The sequence below is a fragment of the Osmerus eperlanus genome, chromosome 7, assembly GCF_963692335.1.
Source record: "Osmerus eperlanus chromosome 7, fOsmEpe2.1, whole genome shotgun sequence".
Taxonomy (NCBI): Eukaryota; Metazoa; Chordata; class Actinopteri; order Osmeriformes; family Osmeridae; genus Osmerus; species Osmerus eperlanus.
This window is the reverse complement of record NC_085024.1, coordinates 22,326,614-22,354,185: the sequence shown is the minus strand read 5'-3', so window position 1 is coordinate 22,354,185 and position 27,572 is coordinate 22,326,614. Positions and strand designations below refer to the sequence as shown.

Below are 27,572 nucleotides of genomic sequence, written 5' to 3'. Positions count from 1 at the left end.
TTGATATGTGTGTGTGCAGGGCAGAACAGCATGTTGATATGTGTGTGTGCAGGGCAGAACAGCATGTTGATATGTGTGTGTGCAGGGCAGAACAGCATGTTGATATGTGTGTGTGCAGGGCAGAACAGCATGTTGATATGTGTGTGTGCAGGGCAGAACAGCATGTTGATATGTGTGTGTGCAGGGCAGAACAGCATGTTGATATGTGTGTGTGCAGGGCAGAACAGCATGTTGATATGTGTGTGTGCAGGGCAGAACAGCATGTTGATATGTGTGTGTGCAGGGCAGAACAGCCCTCCACTGGTCCTGTAATAACGGCTATCTGGACGCTGTCAAGCTGCTGCTCGGCTGTGGTGCCTTCCCCAACCACATGGAACACAACCAGGAGAGGTGAGGAGGGGGGGGGAGGAGGAGGGGGAGGGGAGGTGGAGGGGGCGGGGAGGGGGGGGAGGAGGAGGGGGGGGGTGAGGAGGGGGGGGGGGGTGAGGAGGGGGGGGGGAGGAGGAGGGGGGAGGGGTGTAGGGAGGGGTGGGAGGAACATGAGGTGAGCTCACTCTCACCAATGCACTCTTCTGGGTTAGAACAGTCTAGAGATTCACAGTCTTTGTCTCTGTGTGTGTGTGTGTGTGTGTGCGCAGGTACACTCCTCTGGACTATGCTCTTCTGGGGGAGCACAGTGAGGTGACCCAGTACATGCTGGAGCACGGAGCTCTGTCCATCGCTGCCATCCAGGACATTGCTGCTGCCTCCATCCAGGCGCTGTACAAGGGCTTCACCGTCCGCAAGGCCTTCAGGGAGAGGAAGAACCTGCTCATGAGACACGAGCAGCTACGCAAGGACGCCGCCAAGTACGACACACACACACGTACCTTGCACTTGCACTGGCACCAACACACACACACATCTCTTTCTTTGTTTCAATTTCCTCTTTCTTTCCATCTCTGGTTATGTCCTTCTCCATCTTTCTCCATCTTCCTCTCCCCATCCAAACTGAAACACTCTCCCCATCCAAACTGAAACACTCTCCATATCCAAACTGAAACACTCTCCATATCCAACCTGAAACACTCTCCATATCCAAACTGAAACACTCTCCATATCCAAACTGAAACACTCTCCATATCCAAACTGAAACACTCTCCATATCCAACCTGAAACACTCTCCATATCCAAACTGAAACACTCTCCATATCCAAACTGAAACACTCTCCATATCCAAACTGAAACACTCTCCATATCCAAACTGAAACACTCTCCATATCCAAACTGAAACACTCTCCATATCCATCTCTCTCTGTCCTCCCTGCACACACATACATCTTCCACCTGTCTCTCTCTGGCTCCCTTAGTCATTTGCTCACCATCACATTCTAGTTACACCATTTTATGGATAGAGGCTTTCTTCATCCTACACACAATAAGCTCATTATTCATACCAGCTGTTGTGTGTTTGACTGTCTCAAGAGGGTGTTGTGCATCTGTCACCGATGAGAAACACAATAGAGATACTAATAGAGGAATGAAGCGGGAGGCAGTTATGCTGTGACATCATTGAGGATCTGTTCCTCTAAGTGATGCTGGAATGAAAGACGGCTGTTTGGGAATGGTCACCCTAACCCTAACCCTAACCCATGTGTCTGTAATGTGCAGGTGAGGGAGTAGCAAGTTTATGTGAACGTGAAGTGTCTGTGTGTGTTGGTGTGTGTGTCGGTGTGTGTTGGTGTGTATGTCGGTGTGTGTTGGTGTGTATGTCTGTGTGTGTTGGTGTGTGTTGGTGTGTGTCGGTGTGTGTTGGTGTGTATGTCGGTGTGTGTCGGTGTGTGTCGGTGTGTGTCGGTGTGTGTCGGTGTGTGTTGGTGTGTATGTCGGTGTGTGTCGGTGTGTGTCGGTGTGTGTCGGTGTGTGTCGGTGTGTGTTGGTGTGTATGTCGGTGTGTGTCGGTGTGTGTTGGTGTGTGTTGGTGTGTGTTTGTGTGTGTCTGTGTGTGTCTGTGTGTGTTGGTGTGTGTTGGTGTGTGTCGGTGTGTGTTGGTGTGTATGTCGGTGTGGGAGACATGGATGTGGGGGAAACGAAACGCTCATCTCTGGTTGCTTAGGAAACGGGAGGATGAGCTACGGAGGCGGGAAGCCGAACATCAAATCTCATTGGCCAGGTCAGAGAGACAGAAGATGTCATTGGCCAAGTCAGAGAGACAGAAGATGTCATTGGCCCGTGCTGAGTTGGAGCAGATGTCATTGGCCGAGCCCACGCTGGACCCAGCGGTGTGTGAGACCCTGACCCTGCCCAGGGGGAAGAGAAACACACGTACAGACCTGGAGCAGAGACACAGAGGTACACACACACACACACACACACACAACCACACAACCACACACAACCACACACACACACAACCACACACACAACCACACACACACGCACACACACACACACACACACACACACACTACCACACACACAACCACACACACACACAACCACATTCACACACACACAACCACACACACACACACACCAGTGCAGACACACATATGCCAATGTAGCATGGTAAGTTCGGTAGCCTAGCAACGATTAGCAGGCAGTTGAAGGTGTCTGTCTGTCTCTCCTGTTTGTCTCTCCTGTCTGTCTCTCCTCTCTGTCTCTCCTGTTTGTCTCTCTTGTCTGTCTCTCCTGTCTGGTCTCTCCTGTTTGTCTCTCCTGTCTGTCTCTCCTGTTTGTCTCTCCTGTCTGTCTCTCATGTTTGTCTCTCCTGTCTGTCTCTCCTGTCTGTCTCTCCTGTTTGTCTCTCCTGTCTGTCTCTCCTGTTTGTCTCTCTTGTCTGTCTGTCCTCTCTGTCTCTCCTGTTTGTCTCTCTTGTCTGTCTCTCCTGTCTGGTCTCTCCTGTCTGTCTCTCCTGTTTGTCTCTCCTGTCTGTCTCTCCTGTCTGTCTCTCCTGTTTGTCTCTCCTGTCTGTCTCTCCTGTTTGTCTCTCCTATTTGTCTCTCCTCTCTGTCCCTCCTGACTGTCTCTCCCAGCACACAGGAGCAGCCCCTCCAGGCCTCCAGCCCCTCCCCCTCCCGTGACTTCTGACCCTGTGGCCTCTGGCTCCGCCCCCAGCCCCCAACACAGACCCCCCACCACCGCCAAGGCAAAGAGACGCATCTCTGCAAACACACACACTCTCTCCAACAAACACACACACACTCCCTCTAATACACACACTCCCTCCAACACACACACATTCTGCGACACCAAGGAACACATTCCTAGAATAAAGATGGACAATCGAGGGAAGACACACACACACCCCATCAAAACACACACAAACAGTCCTGTACAGGAACACCCACTGGTTAACGCAGGGAGCAGACCCTGCACACACACTCCCTCCCCAAGGCTATGCGCTGCTATGGATGATTCACAAAGAACATACACTGCTCCTGCCAGCACACACGCCCTCAGCAGCGGTGGAGCCGGGGAAGGAGACAGAGAGGAGGTGAGGAGCCGCCAGCAGGCAGCCTGTACCATCCAGCGTGCCTGGAGAAGGTGTGTGTAGACCAAGTGCCCTTTGTGTGTGTAGTTTGTTTTCCCCTGTGCATGTGTGTGTGTGTGTAGCACCGTGTAAGGCCTGCTCTGTGTTAGTGTCTAGAAGTGGGTACGGTCTGTCCTGCTCTGGGACCAGGGCAGAAACATGTGGTGCCCACATGTTTCCCCACTCTCCCACTAACACCTCTCCAATGGGGTGGGGTGGGGAGGTGCAGAGGTATAATCCCAAGAGCTCACACTGTTTTAACAAGAGGCTAAAAGTTCAGGCGTATCGTTGTAATAACTGCCAGCTGCCCCTCTCTCTTATGATCTCTCTCTCACACACACCCAGACACACAGAGACTCCCCCACCCCTATACGCCCTGGGTCCCAGCTGAGTCAGGTAGGGTCGTCTCTCATCATACTGGCCACAGAAGATGATAAACACACATGGTCTAGTATTAGCCCAGTATTAGTCCCCCTCCAGACAACATACAGGGAACAGAAACCTACAATCCAGCATGTGTCCTGCCACTTTACCTTACCTTGGGCCTTGCATGGGATTCGAACCCCCAATCCAGAGCACTCCATGGGTAGCTAGAGGAGTACCGTGTGGTCACGGTGAGCCACCAGGGAGGGTAAGGGAGGTGCTGCTGTGGAACAGTTGATGAGATCAGGGCACCACAGGAGCTTAACATGACTCCTTTAACTCTAGGGCCTGTTGTCCTCCTGCTTCCTGTTGTCCTCCTGCTTCCTGTTGTCCTCCTGTTTCCTGTTGTCCTCCTGCTTCCTGTTGTCCTCCTGTTTCCTGTTGTCCTCCTGCTTCCTGTTGTCCTCCTGTTTCCTGTTGTCCTCCTGCTTCCTGTTGTCCTTCTGCTTCCTGTTGTCCTCCTGCTTCCTGTTGTCCTCCTGTTTCCTGTTGTCCTCCTGCTTCCTGTTGTCCTTCTGCTTCCTGTTGTCCTCCTGCTTCCTGTTGTCCTTCTGCTTCCTGTTGTCCTCCTGCTTCCTGTTGTCCTTCTGCTTCCTGTTGTCCTCCTGCTTCCTGTTGTCCTTCTGCTTCCTGTTGTCCTCCTGCTTCCTGTTGTCCTCCTGCTTCCTGTTGTCCTCCTGCTTCCTGTTGTCCTCCTGCTTCCTGTTGTCCTCCTGCTTCCTGTTGTCCTTCTGCTTCCTGTGTAGTTTCCATGTCCAAGGGAGTCAGAGGCGTGGCGTGGGCTCAGAGGGGGTGGGGCCTGCAGAGGCCACCTCCCATCTTCACTCAGCCAACAGGAACCGAACCTCTGGCCAAGCTCCGCCTACTAAGTCAGCAGCCAGCAAGAACTCAGCGCTGCAAAGCATCTATGGTGGGTAATAATAATAATAAGGTCTTGTAAGGTCTGTGTGTAACATGCCAGGAGAAATCTGATCAATTTGTTCTGGTTTGATGTTTGACATGATTTCAGGAAAAAAAGGAAAGCACTGAGCACATAAACGGAGCTTTCTAGGTTAGAGTGGACGTATGTAGGAATGAACCCCCCTGTCTGGTCAGTCCCCTGGGGGCGTGGTCAGTCCCCTGGGGGCGTGGTCAGTCCCCTGGGGGCGTGGTCAGTCCCCTGGGGGCGTGGTCATCCCCCCTAAGAAGGGGGGGAGCCTACAGACAGTCGTGACCTTCAGCACACATCAGCAGGTGATGACGGGAGAGTGGTATGGAATCTGGGCCAATATGCACACACACACACACACACACAGCTTTACCCCCCTCTCTCTGACGTGGTCACCCCCCCTCTCTCTCCTCTGTCTCGTGGTCTCTCCCTCACACACACTTGCACTGTCAGTCGTGTCTCTGTGAAAAGTTCAAAGCTGTCAGGGGGAATGTCAGACGACTGCGTAGAGCTGTCTGCTCAACACACACGCCCCATCTACACACACTCGCCCCATCAACACACACTCGCTCCATCTACACACACTCGCCCCATCTACACACACACGCCCCATCTACACACACACGCCCCATCTACACACACATCCATGAACCATTGTCATTCTTTTAGTTCACAGTCTGGGACAATGTTAAAGGCATAGTTCACACATGTTCTATTATTTTCTGGATTTGAAATAATAATCGTATATAGATGAATGAAATCAGATCACTGGTATTAAAAGATGCAATAATTAGGCTTATACAAGAATTGGGACATTGGGCCAGGTCTACACAAACACACGCCCCGTCTACACACACTCGCCCCGTCTACACAAACACACGCCCCCTCTACACACACTCGCCCCGTCTACACACACATGAATCATTGTCATTCTTTTCTGCCCATCTCTCACACACTCATTTTCCATCAGGCTGTTCGTCACCTGGACAAACACACCTGGACACCAGTTTATGTGACCAGCTTCTTTGGTACTTGCTGTATCTAATGACCTTGAGATGTCCTGTTGCGTTGCAGGGGTCAGGCTAGGTTAAAAAAGTATTGGGTCAAAGGCCCCAACAAGACTCAAACTTGTGCTTTAACCACTGAGCTATGGAGCCTCATCTGCAATAATAACAGTCAAAGAAACTATTAAACAGTCCCACCCATGGAAACAGACAGGTTGGGTTAGTGCAGCCCCATAAACTATGGCAGCTTTTCCTTCCAATATTATATTCCATTTGAATATAATATATGTTTAAGATTGTATAAAATAACATCTTGTTTATTTTGGTGTGTACTTAGTTTCATGTTTGTTTCCTGTGCTTCAGGAAGCTCGTTAGCCAGGCGGGGGCGCTGGCTCAGAGGGGCTCACTCCCAGATCCTGCTGGGCACATCTCTCCACACACCCAACCAGCGTGAGTACACACCAACACTGATTTCAGGCTGTGGTTCAGAATCAGAATCAGAATGGGATTTATTCGCCATGAAAGTTTGCACAGACAAGGAATTTGCTTTGGCAGGAAGGTACATACAATAAACATATAGGGACCTAAAATTTAAATAAGTGGACAATTGTCCAAATGGACAATGTCAAGCTTGTGTGTGTCTTTACAGTGAGCAGTATGGAGTGTGTGTGTTTACAGTGTGTGTGTGTGTTTACAGTGAGCAGTATAGTGTGTTTACAGTGAGCAGTATAGAGTGTGTGTGTTTACAGTGAGCAGTATAGTGTGTGTGTTTACAGTGATCAGTATGGAGTGTAGAGCCCGACCAATATATCGGCGGGCCGATATTATCGGCCGATATTGGGCATTTTCCAAAATATGGGTATCGGCATTTATAATGGCCAATAAACGAGTATCAATGTTTGTTTTTTTTATTGTGTTTTTGTTCAAAGGACTTTAAGTTTCATATCTTAAGTTTGTATTTGTATACATTTTATTTATCAGAAACTGCATTAACATATTATTTTAGTGAGGAAATAATAACAGGAGTCAGATGGCTGAGCAGTTAGGGAATTGGGCTATTAATCAGAAGGTTGCTGGTTCGATTCCAGGCCATGTCAAATGACATTGTGTCCTTGGGAAGGCACTTAACCCTACTTGCCTCGGGGAATGTCCCTGTACTTAGTCGCTCTGGATAAGAACTTCTGCTAAAAGTGACTAAATGTAAACTACAAATAACTACTGTAAGGGAAATCAGTTTGTTTTGTTACGCATTTCTGGATTTTTACAATATTTTTTTATATCGGCTGATATCGGAATATTGGATTTTTAAATCACCAAATATTTGTATCTTAAAAATCCTTTATCGGTCGGGCTCTAATGGAGTGTGTGTGTTTACAGTGTATGTGTGTGTTTACAGTGAGCAGTACAGTGTGTGTGTGTTTACAGTGTGTGTGTGTGTTTACAGTGAGCAGTATAGTGTGTGTTTACAGTGAGCAGTATAGAGTGTGTGTGTGTGTTCACAGTGAGCAGTATGGAGTGTGTGCACCTGTCTGAGTCAGTGGGGAAAGCCAGGCAGTATTCCTATCACCTCCGACCCCACAGCGCCGGGCAGGGGCCTGGAGGCCGAGGGAAGCACTGAGGCCATGGAGGCTGGAGGCCAGGGGGGCTGGAGGCCAGGGGGGCTGGAGGCTATGGAGGCTGGGGGCCAGAGCCCCACACATCGCTGAGGCACGTTGGAGTCCCTCATCCTCTCACCACGGCGGCTTCACTCCAGGTGTTGGCCAGACCGCACCACTCCCTGTGGCTGTTCTAAATACAGCCATGACATCACAGCCGTGACCTCACAGGACAGAGTGATGTCTGTGGAAGTAGTGTGTGCGCAAGATAACCTTTTGGTTCATTGTAGAGAAAGGAGCACACACACACATGCACCCTCATACAAGATAACCTTTCCTCCTGTGTGGAGACAGTCTATCAACAACAGGTCATACCGTAAGCCCACCTGCAGCCAGATGTACATGTACGTACACACACACACACACACACCAGAAGATACTCAGATGGACTTTAGACATACCGCTATCAGATATAACCTGTTTCCATGGGAACATGGAATATTTCATTTCTGCAGTGCCGTTCTCCAGTATGTGTCAGTTACAGACAAGCGCAAACGTCTTCCCAGTCTGGACCTACAATACCTCAGTGTTGAACAGTCAATCATTTAACAATTATTGGAATAAAAAAAGAATTACAAACTTAACTCACATTTTATTAAACTTTTATTTTGCTAACAAAAATGTGTTACAGCTATCTCGAGGCTGGAACACTGTACAGCCATCTCAGAGTGGGAGGTCCAGAGAGAGAGGCTACATATGGGTGTGGCCTGTGCCTGTGAGGGGTGTGGCCTGTGCCTGTCTGAGGGGTGTGGCCTGTGCCTTTCTGAGGAGCACAGGCCAGAGATCGATTTCTGGGAATTCACAGAAAATCAAACATAGAAATGTAATGTACAGAGCCCACGTGCATCTTTAGCCCATATGGCCAAGAAGCATGTCTGCTCTATTCAATGTGGTTCTGTGTTGAAACTCTGGAGAGGCCTGCAAGGGGGTGAAGGGTCCAGGTGTGAAGGGTGTGGTCAGTAGATGTCTCGAAGACCCAGGTTGCCATGGTGACTGGCCATGGTGACACTGTAGCAGTACATCAGGTCTGTCAGCCACTGTTGCCTCGCCTCCCCACGGCAGTACCTCTACAACACACACAGTCAGAACACACAGTCAGAACAACCTGAAAGCCATGATGTGACAAAGCATGTAACCTCACTGTTACTGTAACAGACTCACTGTGTCTGTTAGAGACACTGGAGAGAGCGAGAAACAGAGAGAGCGAGAGAGGAGAAAGTGACAGAGAGAGGGCTGTTCACCGTCAGTTCTTGCAGCACGTGTTGCAGCTGCGCAGCGTTGGCTAGCAGGTGGCTGCGCATGGCCGCATGCTGCAGCAGGAGAGTCAGGATGTGTCCCAGCTGAGGGAGCTCCTCATCACACAGGTCAGCCACGTGCAGAGACTGCAGCAGCATGCGCAGCAGCCGGGGAACACTGCTCAGAGCGCACACACACGCATCCCACACCGCCTCCCTGGGGAGAGCCAGGCAGACACCGGAGTTATACATTATATATATAATATTGTTGATATTCTGTTTGTCTAGGAGCATGAGAAGAAACACACACACAGACCTCTTGTGGTTGGTGTGTGAGTGTCGGTCGCGCTGCAGGGAGGAGAGCAGGGCCAGTAGGCTGAGGCAGCAGTGCGACAGGAAGCGCAGCAGGGCCTCGCTGGGCAGGACGGAAGGCTCCAGCAGGCGTGCCATGGCTCTCAGCAGCCCTGCAGCCATGCTGTCTGGAACCACCTGCAGCCTGGTCTGCAGCAGGCCAGGGGGAGAAGGACAGGGTTGGGAAGCTGTATGAAACACTCCGGGTCCACGTGTTCAGGTGGGAGGACCATATTCTCACCAGGTAGTTGCAAATGCCGTTCTGCAGCACTTCAAAACACTGGGACCTCGACCCTGATGTCTCCAGGCAGTGGCACACTTCCTGTGGACAAAGACAGACAGATACATCACTTCCTGTTGCTCCAATTACACATTTAATAATAGTTTCTTTCTGAGCCCCTGGGGCCAGACAGGCTGATTACAACATGGAGAATTAGAATGTTTCATGAGCCTACAAATAATAAGGAAGTGAGTGAGCACGTGTGTGTAAGTGGGGTGAAATCTAATAGCAGTAACGACATTACAGGGAACATGGGAGGGACGCACACATCACTCTCTCTGCCAACCAGCCGTTCATCAGGCTAACCACATTACCTTCACACTCTAGGACAATGTTAAAGGCATAGTTCACACTCTAGGACAATGTTAAAGGCATAGTTCACACATGTTCTATTATTTTCTGGATTTGAAATAATAATCGTTTATAGATTAATGAAATCAGATCACTGGTATTAAAATATGCAATAATTAGGCTTATACAAGAATTGGGACATTGGGCCTCGTCTACACACACACGCCCCGTCTACACACACGCCCCGTCTACACACACGCTCCGTCGACACACACACACACGCTCCGTCTACACACACACGCTCCGTCTACACACACTCGTCCGTCTACACACACTCGCTCCGTCGACACACACTCGCTCCGTCTACACACACATGAATCATTGTCATTCTTTTCTGCCCATCTCTCACACACTCATTTTCCATCAGGCTGTTCGTCACCTGGACAAACACACCTGGACACCAGTTTATGTGACCAGCTTCTTTGGTACTTGCTGTATCTAATGACCTTGAGATGTCCTGTTGCGTTGCAGGGGTCAGTCTAGTGGTAAAACAAACACTCAGGGTCAAAAAGTTTTGGGTCAAGGCCCCAACGAGACTCGAACTCGTGACCCCTGGTTTACAAGACCAGTGCTCTAACCACTGAGCTATGGAGCCACACGTGAACTAACACCCGTCAACATCTTTTAAAAAGAGGCACACCTATAACAAAGTCAGGCATGTCAAACCAAACTAGACTGACAGGTTAGAACATAATGACTAAAGAGATAAACTGCCTTTAAGTACTTGATGGATACTGCAGTATTAAAGAAGTATCTGCTCTGACCAGGTGAAACTGAGAGCAGCCACATCCGATCATCCACTCTGAGATAAAGGTATAGAACCCTTGTATGTTCTTCCCTAGAAAGGTGTCTTTCGAAGAGGGGAAACTTCTGTAGATTTCAGGGGGTAGGCTGATTGGTATCTACTACTAAAGGTTGTCAGCTTCTTACCTCAGTCTCCAATCTTTACACATGTTGGTTGGATGGTAAAAATCAACCCGTTGGAGTGATTCAAATGCAATAGTAAGGCCCCAACGAGATTTGAACTCGTGACCCCTGGTTTACAAGACCAGTGCTCTAACCACTGAGCTATGGAGCCTCAGATGTCAAAGCATTACCAATCGCACTACTTAAAGGTCACGCCCGTATGGTAAACCTAACTAGGCAGACCGGTTAGAGCAGTATGTCTCAGCACACAAAGGTATCGTATCCAGGGTTGAAGGTTGTTACACCTCACATCCTGTACCTCACACACCTTGCTCTCCAGGAAAATGTCACTTCATGCTGCTTTATGGTCTTTATGAAAACACACCACAGTCCGCCTCAATGTAACAGCTTTACCAGCATGAGGGGCGTGCGCGCGCACGCACGCACGCACACACACACACACACGGTATAAGAGTCCAAGCTAGACAGAGGGCAATAACACTAACTTTCACAACTGAGAAACAATACTCAACTTTTCCACATTAATTTCAAATTAAAATTCTCATTAGCATCTATCAAATGTAGCTGTGTATGTGTTCTCTCCATCACTGTGACAGCCCCCAGACCTGTGCACCTGTTGGCATTCTCCCTGCCCTGAAAAAACAATCCCATCTCATTAGTAGAATCAGAGCTGACAAGGTCCGTCCCTCAATAACGCCCCCCCACCCCTCTCCTCTAGTCTGGGATTGACTCAGACAGAGAGATGAGAGAGGCACGATCTGAGACCTTAATTGAGCAGAATTAGTGATTATTCCCACACACACACACACAGACACACACTTCTAGCCCTGGGCCACGGCTGCGTTAAAGGTAATTTTCGAACAGAAATGTCACACTCCCGTTATGCCAGGGGCTCTCATTAGCATTTCTCCGTTTCCGCCTTCCCCGATAACCACATATCTCCAACCTGCGCGACGCGATAAAGACTCCCCCCTCAGCCTAAGAGGCAGGATAAAGCTACCCTCTCTGAGAGGGAGAGAGACCAGGGGGAGAGAGAGACCAGAGCTCAGCCTGGAATACCAACACCTTCATCTTCATCTGCAGGTAGATATTCCCCCCCTACGCTCTCATATGATACTACCCCCTCCACACATCATCCCTTCTTCCTTCCTTCACATTACCACTCTCCCAGGCCCAGCTGGGCCACCAACACAAGGCCTGGTCCTACAAGGGTTTAGGTGTGCGTGTGCGTGCAGGGGGGGGGGTCAGTCGCTTACCTCTACAACGTCCCAGTGGTGTGTGAACTGCTCCAGGGGGGTGTGATACAGACTGAGGGGGGACAAGGGGGAGGGGGGGAGCACACTCCCATCGCCCGCTTCCTGTAGAGTAGCTAGCTCATCAGACGAGAAGCCTGAGAGAGAGACACATACATACATATAGTTAGGAACAGGGAGGACTGTGTTCATGAGCAGGGTAACAGGACACAGGGAGGACTGTGTTCATGAGCAGGGTAACAGGACACAGGGAGGACTGTGTTCATGAGCAGGGTAACAGGACACAGGGAGGACTGTGTTCATGAGCAGGGTAACAGGACACAGGGAGGACTGTGCTCATGAGCAGGGTAACAGGACACAGGGAGGACTGTGCTCATGAGCAGGGTAACAGGACACAGGGAGGACTGTGTTCATGAGCAGGGTAACAGGACACAGGGAGGACTGTGTTCATGAGCAGGGTAACAGGACACAGGGAGGACTGTGTTCATGAGCAGGGTAACAGGACACAGGGAGGACTGTGTTCATGAGCAGGGTAACAGGACACAGGGAGGACTGTGTTCATGAGCAGGGTAACAGGACACAGGGAGGACTGTGTTCATGAGCAGGGTAACAGGACACAGGGAGGACTGTGTTCATGAGCAGGGTAACAGGACACAGGGAGGACTGTGTTCATGAGCAGGGTAACAGGACACAGGGAGGACTGTGTTCATGAGCAGGGTAACAGGACACAGGGAGGACTGTGCTCATGAGCAGGCTCACAGGACACAGGGAGGACTGTGCTCATGAGCAGGGTAACAGGACACAGGGAGGACTGTGCTCATGAGCAGGGTAACAGGACACAGGGAGGACTGTGTTCATGAGCAGGGTAACAGGACACAGGGAGGACTGTGTTCATGAGCAGGGTAACAGGACACAGGGAGGACTGTGTTCATGAGCAGGGTAACAGGACACAGGGAGGACTGTGTTCATGAGCAGGCTCACAGGACACAGGGAGGACTGTGCTCATGAGCAGGCTCACAGGACACAGGGAGGCTGGGACTGACGTACAAGAACGTGCACCTGACCTGTGAGAGTGGAGAACAGGAAGCTGATGTAATCCACATCCTGCAGGGCCACGTCCTGGCTCCCTACAGACCAGCCGCTCAGAGAAGACCTGGAAAACACACAAAACACCCATTTTTTTTATTCTACCTTTAGTTATTCTACTTTGACCATTTAAATACAAAGACATATTGTCATCGTTAGGACACACTGCTGGGGCTGTTGTGTGTGTGTGTGTGTGTGTGTGTGTGTGTGTGTTCCATAAGTCATACAGACACGTGCAGACAGAAAGATATTGCCAACGTTCCGTGACGACTCAACTACATTCCACATCCCAAAGAGCTCTTTGTGCTCTTCATCCTCACACACACACACACACACACACACACACCGACTTTCTCACCCCTTCTCATCCTGCCATGTTAGTGAAGCCCTGCCCCAGTAACCTCAAGGTAACAAGCTCAACCACAGGGTAACAGCAGTGATGCAGGCGATGGCATCACAGCCATGCACCAGGGCCCAGAGAGTGGCCCAGAAGACAGTTATCTACAAACAGCGGGCATGACTTCCATGCAAACAGCAGACTAGGCCTGATCATGACACAGAATAGCACTTTCTAAAGCTGTTAACAAGGGCTCTGGATCTGGGCTGGTCTCAAAAGGAGCATCAGTGCCTACCAGAGGATGTGAAGATCACAGCTCTTCATCAATCCTCTGAGCATACGTGTACATGTGTGTGTGTGTACATGTGTGTGGGTGTGTATATTAACATACACGTGTGACTCAGTGACAGCTACAGATCTAGTGGCATGATCCTACCTGTGTCTTTAGGGGCTACAGATCTAGTGGTATGATCCTAGCTGTGTCTTTAGGGGCTACAGATCTAGTGGCATGATCCTACCTGTGTCTTTAGGGGCTACAGATCTAGTGGTATGATCCTAGCTGTGTCTTTAGGGGCTACAGATCTAGTGGCATGATCCTACCTGTGTCTTTAGGGGCTACAGATCTAGTGGTATGATCCTAGCTGTGTCTTTAGGGGCTACAGATCTAGTGGTATGATCCTAGCTGTGTCTTTAGGGGCTACAGATCTAGTGGCATGATCCTACCTGTGTCTTTAGGGGCTACAGATCTAGTGGCATGATCCTACCTGTGTCTTTAGGGGCTACAGATCTAGTGGTATGATCCTAGCTGTGTCTTTAGGGGCTACAGATCTAGTGGTATGATCCTAGCTGTGTCTTTAGGGGCTACAGATCTAGTGGCATGATCCTACCTGTGTCTTTAGGGGCTACAGATCTAGTGGTATGATCCTAGCTGTGTCTTTAGGGGCTACAGATCTAGTGGCATGATCCTAGCTGTGTCTTTAGGGGCTACAGATCTAGTGGTATGATCCTACCTGTGTCTTTAGGGGCTACAGATCTAGTGGTATGATCCTAGCTGTGTCTTTAGGGGCTAAATAGTTTACATTTAGACATTTAGTCATTTAGCAGACGCTCTTATCCAGAGCGACTTACAGTAAGTACAGGGACATTCCCCCGAGGCAAGTAGGGTGAAGTGCCTTGCCCAAGGACACAACGTCAGTTGCATGACCTGGAATCGAACTGGCAACCTTCGGATTACTAGCCCGATTCCCTCACCGCTCAGCCACCTGACTCTCCTAGACTCTAGACACTCGCTAGACTCTCTAGTTGTATTCCGTTTAAAGCAAAACCAACTGCCGTCTGTCTTGTCTAACCAGGAATGACTGACACACACCCACACACTGTTGTGCTGACCTGAAGTGGATGATGCGGATGAGCGACGCGGCCAGCCCTGCTGAGATGCGCCCGGCGGTGCAGCAACGACTCAGGTTGGCCAGTAGAGACTGTGACATCACAGGGAGGAAATAGAGCAGCTGCACCAATCGCTGCTGAGACTCTGCCGGCAACAACACCACACTGCCTTCCTGAGGATCTACACACACACACACACTATTAGTACCATGCATAGCACCACACTGCCCTCCTGAGGATCAACACACACACACTATTAGCATAGAGTAAAGATACCCCCTTAACAGTACCATGCATAGCACCACACTGCCCTCCTGGGGGATCAAAGAGGAACTACAACTGTTCTAAGGGGTGGGAAAACAGAAAGCATTTGTGAGTGGTGTGTGTGTGCATACACTCTAGACAGACACAAACAGACACAGATAGAGACAGACACAGATAGACAGACACAGATAGACAGACACAGAGAGAGACAGACACAGAGAGAGACAGACACAGATAGACACAGAGAGAGACAGACACAGAGAGAGACAGACAGAGAGAGACAGACACAGATAGAGACAGACACAGATAGACAGAGACAGACACAGAGAGAGACAGACACAGAGAGAGACAGACACAGAGAGACAGACACAGAGAGACAGACATATCCACTTTAGTGACAGGACAGTTAATGCTGAGCGTGACTGTGTGCATGTTACGGAGCGTGTGCATGTTCTGGTGTGTGTGTTACGGTGTTTGTGCGTGTGTGTTATGGTGAGTGTGTGTTATGCTGAGTGTGTGTGTTACGGTGGTCTCTGACGCATGCTGCTTATGTCACAGACATCTCAGACAAAAGGAGTCTTGTGAGGGTGAACTGCTCTGTGGCAGCATCACCCCCCCACTTTCATCAAGCCACGCCCACTGAAGAGCCGTCTATTTTCGATTTTATGTGAGGAAATGGGAGCGGAACATCAGAGCTTGTTATTACATACGGCCGTTCGATGGCTATCACGCGGCAAGGTTTTGGCACGACTCTACGAGCTGAGGGAAGAGTTAAAAACGTTCCTCAATCAGGAGAATTCGGGATATGTAGAGTGAAGTCCTTTTCATTTAAAATTATGAAACTTTCTAAGGGTGCCATGACTGAAAAAAGGTTGGGAAACACTGCTCTATGCCGCACACACCCAGCTCTGACTCGTCCTGTTCTGGACTAAGACCTGCTCTATGCCGCACACACCCAGCTCTGACTCGTCCTGTTCTGGACTAAGACCTGCTCTATGCCGCACACACCCAGCTCTGACTCGTCCTGTTCTGGACTAAGACCTGCTCTATGCCGCACACACCCAGCTCTGACTCGTCCTGTTCTGGACTAAGACCTGCTCTATGCCGCACACACCCAGCTCTGACTCGTCCTGTTCTGGACTAAGACCTGCTCTATGCCGCACACACCCAGCTCTGACTCGTCCTGTTCTGGACTAAGACCTGCTCTATGCCGCACACACCCAGCTCTGACTCGTCCTGTTCTGGACTAAGACCTGCTCTATGCCGCACACACCCAGCTCTGACTCGTCCTGTTCTGGACTAAGACCTGCTCTATGCCGCACACACCCAGCTCTGACTCGTCCTGTTCTGGACTAAGACCTGCTCTATGCCGCACACACCCAGCTCTGACTCGTCCTGTTCTGGACTAAGACCTGCTCTATGCCGCACACACCCAGCTCTGACTCGTCCTGTTCTGGACTAAGACCTGCTCTATGCCGCACACACCCAGCTCTGACTCGTCCTGTTCTGGACTAAGACCTGCTCTATGCCGCACACACCCAGCTCTGACTCGTCCTGTTCTGGACTAAGACCTGCTCTATGCCGCACACACCCAGCTCTGACTCGTCCTGTTCTGGACTAAGACCTGCTCTATGCCGCACACACCCAGCTCTGACTCGTCCTGTTCTGGACTAAGACCTGCTCTATGCCGCACACACCCAGCTCTGACTCGTCCTGTTCTGGACTAAGACCTGCTCTATGCCGCACACACCCAGCTCTGACTCGTCCTGTTCTGGACTAAGACCTGCTCTATGCCGCACACACCCAGCTCTGACTCGTCCTGTTCTGACCTGTACCGCCCCCCTTGAGGATGATCCTGATCAGTGACATAATGTTTAGAATTTTAAAAGGCATTGAATAATTAGGGTTCCTCCGGTAGGAGGGAACCTATTGTTTTTGTTAGTATTATTATTATTACATTTTTCTGCTAAATGGCCCAATACCTCAAAAAGTCCTTGACCCGATTTTTTAAAATTTGGCCCAATGATGCACCAGGTCACTCACTACTCCCAGACCGCTAATGGCCCATGTACGCCCATAGGTGGCGCTATAAGCCACGCCCAAAGTCTACGTGATTTCCCCAGCGCCCCATTATTCCAAAATGCCTGAAAATTGGTACACATGCCTTATTTCTCATGGGGAACAAAAAAGCCTCAAGAACCCATAAGGTCCGCCATGATAGATTTTGCTGTACTGTCCAAATTTGGTACAACCTTCAAAACCCTTCTCCTCATGAACCATAGATCCAATCGACTTGAAAATTGTAGAATACATGTCTTTCTATAGGGTGAAATTGAATGAGAAATGCAATACAAAATGTCTGAAAGGGGTGTATTTATGTAAGTGTCCACATTGCCTCAATAAATTTGTGTCAATAAATCTAATATCATTTTGACTGATGGTTTTTCAAACCTTTGTGCCTTTGTAAGCCTTCAAGATGACATCATTCTGAAGTACCATACGCAATTTCACCTTGATATGTCAATATATGATTGAATTCAATTGAATTGCTCCACAGCGCGCGTGCTCCAAATTCTCAGACTCATCCTGCCCCTTGACACTAGGGTGACCACCTGTCGCGCTTTGCGTTGTGTCGCACAGCATTTTCACCCCTTGTCCCGCCCGTCCCATATTGAAAATGCTGTGCGATACAGCGCAAAGGGACAGGTGGTCACCCTACTTGACACACGAGCGAGATGGGCCACCCTCTGTTTTTAGCTCCTGTTTCATTTAGCTTCCAATCGCAGCTCGCCGTTACGAATATAAATTATTTTTCGGCGGCCATTGTTGTTTTCAACTGGAATCGCCTGATAGTGTTGGAGGCAGCCACGTTCGGTAAGTCCTGTTTTTACACATTTTAAGCTAGAATCAATGATTGGTTTCGTGAAAGTACACTACTCTTGAATTATGGTGAAGGTTTTAGCACTTTTAGACCTTTTAGATCGTGAGTCTGAAGTGACGGAAAACCGAACTCGAAAAGTAGCTACTGTAGCTCTAGCTTTTTTCCTCTGTGTTTTTAATTAGTGAGTCATTTTGCATGTCGGCGAATTGTTCATCAAAAAGGTCGAGGAGGGCAGCCTTTAGGAGAAAAAGCAATTCCCCACAGACCTGTCGTCTCAGAATTTTGATTTGGGGCGTGAAAGTCTTTGTAATAAGCCTATGTGCCAGGGAGACCGCATAGGCTTAGGCGGCAGCCATGTTTTGGTCGCGTCATGTTCATAAGTTCACCATTTTACAGTTAGGTCTACACAAAAAAGGTTGAGGAGGGCAGCCTTTAGGAGATGTGGGAATTGTGCTTTTAGCCAGATGCTCCGATTATTTTTGTGATTTGTGGACTTGCAATTGGAGTGATACTGCGTCCCGGGGGTACATTGTTTTGACGTTAGCCTCAGTCAGGCTTGGCTCGCCCACTGGCAGTGTGTAAACAATTTTGTATTTCACTCAATTCTACTCCAAAAACGTCAGGGAGGACTGATTTTTGTAGACAAGGGCCTGCTAAAGATAGCCAGTGTATCTGATTTTTCAAGGCAAGCCTGTTTCATTCGTCATATGCCCTGAGAAAGCGACCTACGTTAGCCAGGCTAGTTTTGCCAATTTCAGTAAGTCAGGCTATTTAAAAGGTCTCTGACAGTCAGAATCACCGTTTACAGGCAAAGGTCGAGCTGGTCTTTTGTCAGATGTGTATATATTGACCAGTTTAGAGCTAAATACTCTTGCCAGAGCCTGGAATCGAACCCGTGTTTTGAGTGACTTTGCATGGGTCTCCATCAGGTCAACACATTTGGATTCAAGTTCAAGTAATGCCACTGAATTTCACAGTCAAAACTGTAGTTTATGTCAAGTGTAGATGGAAAAAGCTGTTTTTCACAACTGAACTGACATGGATCCGTTCTTCACTTTTACAGGTCTGGAGGGTCATGCAGAGGCCTGCTCAACAGAGTTCAATAGAGGATGCTGAGATTAACAAAAGAGAATGCTGAGAGCATCACAGACCCCTTGCTGGACTATCCCTCTCTAGCTGGACAGCTTCATTCAGCTGGCCTGCCCTGCCTGCAGGCCCTGCTTGCCCCTGCCTGCCAGCCCTCCAGAGACAGACAGTCACCCCACAGACACAGTAGCTCTGCAGACTGTTTTTTTGAGGACATTGATGAAAAGGGACAAACCAGCATTTTTTGCTTTGATGAAAGTCTAAATGTTTAATCCTTTCCATGTCCCAGTATGCCAAGCTGCTGACTTTGAGTGTCTTAAGTGATGAAACCAGTTCAAGTGATAGACTTTTGACCTGAATCCAATGATTATTCATCTGAATAAAAACCACTCAAGAGAAGTACTGCTTCTTTATTAATAGTATGTATGTATATATAATTGCACAGCTCCCCCTGTCAATGATCTAGCACCTCCTCAGCACCTGTATTAAGAATTCTCTGGCACCGTCCCTGCCCAGGGTTGATTGTAACTGGTGTTGGAAAACACATGTAGTAGGGCAGAATAGAGGGACTGGGCAAAGGGTGCTGGTGTGGAAAGTCCCCAAAAACTGTGCAGAATGGGAAGAAAATATTAGATGACATTGTATTGAGGCCCAATTGGAGAAGAAGCCAGAGGATATTTACAATTGTAGTAGGCCATTAGATCTGTTTTAAAAGTTCAGGGGTGTAATTTGTTGGATATGAAGCCCCCACCCTCCACTCCAGAGACAGTTGGTGACAGAGAGGTGCAGACATTAAGTTAACCTCTTAAGCATCCTGTTAAATGTGCCTAAAAACGCCTAAACAGCATACCCAAAGTAAATTGGAAGCTGTTCTTGAACCATTTGGAGTACATGCATGTAAATGATCTCTTTTGAAAGCTGACACTCTGAAGTTATGTCCCCTGTTGTCAGGACCCCTGTCAGTCCTTCTAGTGTTGAGTAATAGAAGCTTGAACACAAGGAAAGTGAAAATTTCTATTTCCGCCTAGATTTTGTTTTGAAAACAGAGGCCTGAATAGGCCTAGAGGTGGTAGGTATTATCTGGAAGACTAAATTGGACCACAGGTTGAAGCCTTACCCAATTAAAATCAAAAGTCAAACATAATACCACAATATATTCATATTTGACACATGTTTTTATAAGAGTACATCCAGGAATTTTCTAAAAGGGTCTTTTGGAGACTCCAAAATGACCCTTTGTAACCAAGGTCAAGGTCAAATAAAAAGGTATTATTTTTCATAATTGTTATCTCTAATGAAAGGTGGTACTTAGAACTATCATATATAATAGCTAAATCCCTAATTAGTAATACTGAAACACAAAAACTGAAGCATGAACACATTGGAGTGCTTTATCTGATTCCAAGGATTGGCGCACAAAGAACACTGATTCTGTCAACCATATTGCGCAATCGACTGTTATTTTGAAGGCTCCACAGACGCATACAAATGAGGTATTGGCATTTTCAGCTAGCTGTCAGCTACAAGGCTAACGAGCTAATTTCAGAGCCAGTCGAAGCCAGTTCGAGAAATTTGTTTAGAACGAGTGTGGGGGGGGGGGGCGGGGGGGGGGCAGGACGCACAGACCTAGTTGGCTTTAGAGGGCTGTCAACGGGGCATGGAAGCTCCTATTGGGTCGAACAAGGTGTCAATCAAAAGGGGAGGGTTCAACGGACATTTTGAGACCTTCATTTTGTAAATACTCTGTTGATAAATCTGAGAAAATAACACTTTTATGTGAACAAGTTGTTTCTTCCGTCGGCTAACTTGCATAATGAAACAAAGGATAATGGCTATTCATGAACGTAAAACATTGTATTTGGACGAATTACTTTACATGGTTAGATACTTTGAACCCTTGGGACTTACGCAGATCAAGTTTTGATGGCATAATTTGCACACCTGGACCTATTTGAACAACTTAGGGTGAGTACAACTTTTTTCTTTGGCATTGTTGAAGGAATGTTCACCGGAAAAAGACGTTGACTTTGCTTGCTATTGCGACTTGATCTTGAATTGGTTTATTTCAATGGAAGCACAAGAATCGTAGCTTTCCAACGATGTATAACATGTGTAGCGTCTAAAAAATATATTTTTTAGAATTTAGTGCGTCGTAACTGAGGAAGGGGGAGGCAGCATTTTTGTCTCGCGAGCGAAACAGGAGCGTAAACAGGTTAAACAGTCATGCGTTAAGAGTAGAGTAAAAAATACAGATCCCCCCTTTCTGAATAAAGTTCGACTGATCTGATTTGTTGATTTCTGTTGCTATGAAAACCAGTTTAGCCAAGCTAACTAACATTGTTTTTAGCTAGCTTGCATTACCATTCAATAGCTAACAAAACATTAGTAAAAATAGCTTGCTAATCGAGCAGAACTTGTTAATGCAGGAGACTCAGAGACCTTAGCGCGTCACTAGCATCTCGTCATATCACGCAGTCGGAGCACAGCTAAATAGTCAGCGCTCTTGAGTACCCAGCATGCAGTGCGGCATGTCAAAAAAAACGCAAAGACTTGTGGAAAATAGTTCGGTTACAACGGCCATGCGAGGGATTTCAGTTGTTGTGTTCGTTCAGTTAGATGTTTGTAATGTTATTGTTTGTTAGTTAATATAATCTTGTTGGTCACCCTGAGTGTGCATGTTGTGTAGTTTAATAGGAAGAGAGAGTCAGCCGTTATATCATCAGAGGCTACACTCGCAAGGAGATGAATATGGGCTGTACCCTAGCCAGTTGCCTATGACACTAGTCTTGAGATCTACTCAAGAAGAAAGTGAATATCCGTGGTCTTCAAGCCATCTTTGAGAAAGTTTGATAACAATGTTGTGGTTGATATGTATTGAATGTGGGAGGTAATTTTTGGACTATATCTAAACCTCATGCGGCTGCTGCAGCATTTCTGCTTTGGCATGACCTGCGCTGGGAGGGAGAGAAACAGCATGGATGGGGATAGTGTGCGGGCAGATGTGTCTTTATATAGGGTGAAATGGAATGAGAAATGCAATACAAAATGTCTGAAAGGGGTGTATTTATGTAAGTGTCCACATTGCCTCAATAACTTTGTGTCAATAAATCTAATCATTTTGACTGATGGTTTTTCAAACCTTATTGGCTTCAAGGTGAAATCATTCTGATGTACCATGCGCAATTTTATGCAATTTTACCTTGAAATGTCAACCGTTTCTTAACCTTTGTCCCAAAGCTGACCAAAGCTCATACTCTGCCCTTTCTACTCATACAATCTCAACAGTTGGTGTGTAGCAGAGGATAGAGAGACTGACTTGTGACCTTATGCTCATGAGTTCAAATCCCCATTCAGCCTATTGTTGTTGGCCAAACATGAAGTAGTTTTGCTCTCTTGTTGTCCAATTCTCCATCTTCAACAGTGTACATGTTTATAATATTTTGCCATTTTGCGGAGGAACCCGCATCGCTGCTTGCAGCTATATTTAATATTGAAATTTAAACAACACCGAATTCACATATGAATATATATTTCAATGTAAACACAAATTCAGATCCAAAAATTCAAGGCTCGGAAATTCAGGTTGCTCAAATTACTAAAAAATGTAGAGCTTAAATTCAGATCGTAACATCCGGGGTACCAAGGATGGGTCCATTGCTCTACCTATCCTTGGTACCCCGGATGTTCCAATCTGAATTTTTTAAGCTAGAAAGTTTTCGTCTCAAATTTGATAGGCTCAAATTTTTTAAGATCTAATTGTTTAGACTCGAATTTGAGCAACCTGAATTTTATTTTACATTGAAATATATTCATATGAGAATTCGGTGTTGTTTAAATTCAATATTAAGTATTCAATGCCTTTTAAAATTCAAAACATTATGTCACTGATTTTCTTCCATAAGTGTCACAACAACTGACTCACTCCACTGCTGTGGAAGGTCACAAACAAGTATTACTACACTGGTAGTAATTGTGTGATTTACTTATTATTTTATCAGTTTCAACTGACGCGTATGCGAACACACACACAGGATGCCTGTACCGTAGAGTTGGAGGGCGTTAGCCTGCAGGCTGTTCAGCAGGTCCTTGTTGCCCCGCGAGGCTGCAGCCTGGATGGACAGCAGGAGCCAGGAGGAAAGGGCCGGGTTACGGTGGCCCAGCTGGGACAGCTGCACAGGCAGAGCAGCCAACCACCGAGACAGCACCCGACTCCTACACACACACACACACACACGCTGGGCTACACAACTCACTCTCAGATGGAAAGCAAACATCAGTACATGTGTTGTGTTCCAGGCTCCTACCTGGCGATGTGTGTGTGGCTGTGCTCCTGCAGGTACAGCCTGCTGTAAAAGGACAGCAGCAGGGAGCGGGTCTGCAGACTCAGGTTTCTCTGCTTGTACTGAACACACACAGCCTGCAACAGGTCCTCAGTTACAGCTACACACACACACACACACACACACACCACACCGTTAAAAACTGAAATAACGACTAATGAGTCTTCCCATCTTTGAAGCGTCCTCCCCACGCTGCCTCACCCCGGCTCCTCTGTGTGAGCACCATCTTCCACACAGTGTCCAGCAGAGTGTGCAGGTGTCTGTTGCTCAGCTTGACGCCACTGGACAGAGTCTCTCTCACAAACGTCTTCAGGGGCATCAGCCAATCAGCGTCGGGCTCCTGTCCTGGCCCCTCCCTCTGGCTGAGGGACACCATGACCTGACACAGGGCCACGTTAAGGGCCAGGGGCTCAACAGTCTGTCCAGGGGCCGCTGGCATCTGCTTGGTCCTGATCAAACAACAAACAAGTTAGTAACATGACTCCTTTCCTCAGTGTAAGTTCAGGGGGTGAAGCCATCGTACAGCACCACCACAGGACGGGTCTAGCCCACCTCACCTCTTGGGGTCGACCTTCCTCCGGGGTTTAGGTGTGTCCAGGGCTCCGTAGGGGAAGTTCTTCATGAAATGCTGCTTAAAATCAGCCAGGTACTCACTACGGAACCAAGCATCCTATGACACAAAAACACAATTATTGTCACTCACAAACCGCACGTCCGATCTGTGTGTGTCTGTGTCTGTGTGTGTGTCTGTGTCTGTGTGTGTGTCTGTGTCTGTGTGTGTGTCTGTGTGTGTGTGTGTGTCTGTGTCTGTGTGTGTGTCTCACCAGGATGTCCTGGTGCTCCTTTTGCGGTGCCAGCCTCCTGACCAGCTGCAGAATGGAGACGACTTGGAACATGAGAGCCATGGAGTCTGGGGTGAGAAGATGGGCACTGTCAGTCTGGGCCTGCTCGCTGGCGCTGGCTTCCACCCACACCTCCAGCAGCAGGGGTACCAGCGTGGCAGCAAAGCCCAGCACAGCCTCAGCTGAGTCCAGACCCTCACCCACTCCAGACCCTGGTTCAACCTCAGGCCTGTATATTGAACAAAAGAAGAGAAGAGGAGAAAACGTAAGAAAACGTAGTGTGCTTCTAGCAGTCCTCCCTCAGAGAGCACCTTCCTGGATCTCTCCAGAGTGGTGGTGATGTGTTCACCTGAGTCTGAAGGTGGAGTGTTGAGTGGGTTTGGCTCCTGAGTGTTCAAACAGCTGAACCCCGACCCTGCTGTAGGTGAGCTCCTCCCAGGTGAGTTCTAGGGCTGTGCTCACCCCTCCCTCTCCGCTGGACAGAAACACTCCGTCACCTGGGACTCGCACCCCCCCTTCCTCTGCTGGTCTCTCCTCCACCACCGCCTGGAGGAACCGCCCAAGCCTGGCACACACACAACAACCACCAAACCAGTCAGACACTTTTCTCATTCCTGCCATCTGCTGCAGGTGAAGGTTTGAAAGGGTCCACCTGTCCTCACCTGAGGAGAACTGTCAGTCTCCACTGCTGGCCAGTCACAGCCCTGCTAGGGTTGACTGACAGCGCCCAGCTCCTCCCCATGGTCTCCTGGGTCCTGGCCCCTCCCACCACGCGTCTGTGTGAGATGAGCTCCAGGAAGTTGGTGAGCAGCAGGGCGGGGCGCGCGGCCAGCAGGCCGGGGTAGTGCTCCAGCAGCACGTCCAGGACCGCCAGGGCGTCCTTCTGGATGCCTGCCTCGATGTGCGTCATGGCGCAGGACAGGTGGGCGCTGAGGAGGGGGAAGAAGGGAGCCGCACAGTCGGCAGGAACACACTGAGCCACAAACCTGCTCAGACAAGACAGACGCTTACTCATTCAGGGTCGTCCAGGATTCCTATCTGATCCGTCTCAGAGGAAGAGAAAATATACTTATTTTCAAAAAATAAAATAAACAATAAAACAAGTAACTAGATCCATGGCTGGAGAGGTGTGACCTGAGCAGGCGCGTGGCGGCCGCCCGTACGTTGGGGTCCTTGTCTGTGAACACGGCTGCCACCTCGGACAGCAGGCGGGACAGGTGCTGCTCCAGCACAGAGGGGTGGAGGGTCAGAAGCTCCCTCAGGCCCACCAGGGCTGTCTGCTTCACACTGCTGCTGTAGTGGTGCAGCTGGGACAGCAGATCCTGGAGGAGGGGAAGGGAGGGAGGGGAAGGGAGGAGGGGAAGGGAGGAGGGGAAGGGAGGAGGGAAGAGGGCAAGAGGGGAAGGGAGGGAGGAGGGGGAGGGAGGAGGGGAAGGGAGGGAGGGAGGAGGGGGAGGGAGGAGGGGAAGGGAGGGAGGAGGGGAAGGGAGGGAAGAGGGGAAGGGAGGGAGGGAGGGAGGGAAGAGGGGAAAGGAGGAGGGGAAGGGAGGGAGGGAGGGAAGAGGGGAAGGGAGGGAGAGAGGAGGGGAAGGGAGGGAAGAGGGGAAGAGGGGAAGGGAGGGAGGGAGGAGGGGAAGGGAGGGAGGGAGGAGGGGGAGGGAGGAGGGGAAGGGAGGAGGGGAAGGGAGGGAGGAGGGGAAGGGAGGGAAGAGGGGAAGGGAGGGAGGAGGGGAAGGGAGGGAAGAGGGGAAGGGAGGGAGGGAGGGAGGGAGGGAAGAGGGGGAAGGAGGAGGGGAAGGGAGGGAAGAGGGGAAGAGGGGAAGGGAGGGAGGGAAGAGGGGGAGGGAGGGAGGGAGGGAGGGAGGGAAGAGGGGGAGGGAGGGAAGAGGGGAAGGGAGGGAGGAGGGGAAGAGGGGGAGGGAGGGAAGAGGGGAAGGGAGGGAGGAGGGGAAGAGGGGAAGGGAGGGAAGAGGGGAAGGGAGGGAAGAGGGGAAGAGGGGAAGGGAGGGAGGAGGGGAAGAGGGGAAGGGAGGGAAGAGGGGAAGGGAGGAGGGGAAGGGAGGAGGGGAAGGGAGGGAGGAGGGGAAGGGAGGGAAGAGGGGAAGGGAGGAGGGGAAGGGAGGGAAGAGGGGAAGAGGGGAAGGGAGGGAAGAGGGGAAGAGGGGAAGGGAGGGAGGGAGGAGGGGAAGAGGGGAAGGGAGGGAAGAGGGGAAGGGAGGGAAGAGGGGAAGGGAGGAGGGGAAGGGAGGGAAGAGGGGAAGAGGGGAAGGGAGGGAGGGAGGGAGGAGGGGAAGGGAGGAGGGGAAGGGAGGGATGGAGGGAAGAGGGGAAGGGAGGGAGGGAGGGAGGGAAGAGGGGGAGGGAGGGAGGGAAGGGAGGAGGGGGAGGGAGGGAGGGAAGAGGGGGAGGGAGGGAAGGGAGGAGGGGAAGGGAGGGAGGGAGGGAGGAGGGGAAGGGAGGGAGGGAAGAGGGGAAGGGAGGGAGGGAAGAGGGGAAGGGAGGGAGGGAGGGAGGGAGGGAAGAGGGGGGGAGGGAAGAGGGGGAGGGAGGGAAGGGAAGAGGGGGAGGGAGGGAGGGAGGGAAGGGAGGAGGGGAAGGGAGGGAGGGAGGAGGGGAAGGGAGGGAGGGAGGGAGGGAAGGGAGGGAGGGAAGGGAGGAGGGGAAGGGAGGGAAGAGGGGGAGGGAGGAGGGGAAGAGGGGAAGGGAGGGAGGTTAAACTCAGATTACCAGCTTCGGTACTTAGTGCAGGTGTGCTGTTTGTACCTTGATGCTGAGTTGTCTGCGTGTAGTAGGTCCACTTGTATCTTTCTTGAGCTGCTCCGTCAGGTGGATTCCCTTGGTGCGGAAGTTCACGCTGGTGGCGTTGTCTGCTTTGGGCTTGAGCTTTCCCACTTTGAGTTTGACCTTCTGGAAGTCATCCTGCCTCTTCTTCTTGCTTTTAGTCATCGCTGAAGCCTTAGTCTGTCAGAGGAGCCAGGCAGAAGATTAACGAAGATAATTGAGCCTACTACTACAGGTGATGCCTTAACACCGATAAACGTTGTATTGAGGTGTGCAAACGGACACCTGGAAGAATCCAACTAAGTGTAGCTCGCGAGCCAAGAATAAAGGGCAGGACCGAGAAAAAGTCACATTTACGTTTTAACGTTCATCATCACATCGCTTTGTTTCTGCAGGCCACATTACCCGTTGCCAGCAGTATCACATTTTGGAACACGGCATTTAACCACAAAACAATAACCAACATTGCAACTGGTCCATAAAGATACAAATAAAACTCACGTGAATTTAAACAAGCGTGTGCTGCGCGTGCAGCATTGCAACACAAAAACCAAGCTCGTGTTGATTTAGAGCCTCTGGTCCTTATCCTCGGTACGATCGTTTTGACTCATTTTGTAGTAGGAATCGCTTTAACCGGCAAAACGGTTTCAT

The 27,572-nt window shown here is 49.6% G+C and overlaps 2 protein-coding genes and 2 non-coding genes across 13 annotated transcripts in view; 1 reads left to right on the top strand and 3 right to left on the bottom strand.

The window, feature by feature from the left end:
* Positions 1-8,119, top strand: part of invs (inversin) — a 22,230-nt gene extending 14,111 nt beyond the window's left edge. For 4 of the 7 annotated variants that reach the window (XM_062466098.1, XM_062466099.1, XM_062466100.1 and 1 more), the window contains exons 13-19: positions 284-390; positions 639-848; positions 2,096-2,331; positions 3,015-3,525; positions 4,681-4,844; positions 6,230-6,316; positions 7,369-8,119. In XM_062466098.1, coding sequence (XP_062322082.1) covers positions 284-390; positions 639-848; positions 2,096-2,331; positions 3,015-3,525; positions 4,681-4,844; positions 6,230-6,316; positions 7,369-7,484 — 1,431 coding nt within the window. In that variant the 3' untranslated portion in view covers positions 7,485-8,119. Of the gene's footprint in view, positions 1-283; positions 391-638; positions 849-2,095; positions 2,332-3,014; positions 3,526-4,680; positions 4,845-6,229; positions 6,317-6,515; positions 6,605-7,368 lie in introns of those variants that run through there. The other 3 variants (XM_062466102.1, XM_062466101.1, XM_062466103.1) reach the window with 3 other exon arrangements.
* On the bottom strand, positions 8,107-27,572 carry tex10 (testis expressed 10). 4 transcript variants are annotated; one of them, XM_062466104.1, is made up of 17 exons: positions 27,423-27,572; positions 26,904-27,101; positions 25,275-25,462; positions 24,803-25,126; positions 24,490-24,705; positions 24,123-24,369; positions 23,856-23,968; positions 23,500-23,747; positions 23,263-23,398; positions 23,001-23,170; positions 14,731-14,908; positions 12,983-13,071; positions 11,922-12,055; positions 9,349-9,429; positions 9,073-9,257; positions 8,763-8,973; positions 8,107-8,588 (listed from the first exon to the last, which is right to left on the bottom strand). In XM_062466104.1, the coding sequence occupies exons 2-17, from the start codon at positions 27,084-27,086 to the stop codon at positions 8,478-8,480; spliced, it is 2,814 nt and encodes a 937-aa protein (XP_062322088.1). In that variant the 5' UTR covers positions 27,087-27,101; positions 27,423-27,572; the 3' UTR covers positions 8,107-8,477. The 4 variants fall into 4 exon arrangements, with proteins under 4 accessions (XP_062322088.1, XP_062322090.1, XP_062322091.1 ...); XM_062466106.1 differs by lacking the exon at positions 27,423-27,572 and adding an exon at positions 27,279-27,396; XM_062466107.1 differs by lacking the exon at positions 8,763-8,973.
* On the bottom strand, positions 10,261-10,333 carry trnat-ugu (transfer RNA threonine (anticodon UGU)). The gene has a single exon. It is a non-coding gene; the product is annotated as a tRNA-Thr (tRNA).
* On the bottom strand, positions 10,744-10,816 carry trnat-ugu (transfer RNA threonine (anticodon UGU)). Its single transcript has one exon. It is a non-coding gene; the product is annotated as a tRNA-Thr (tRNA).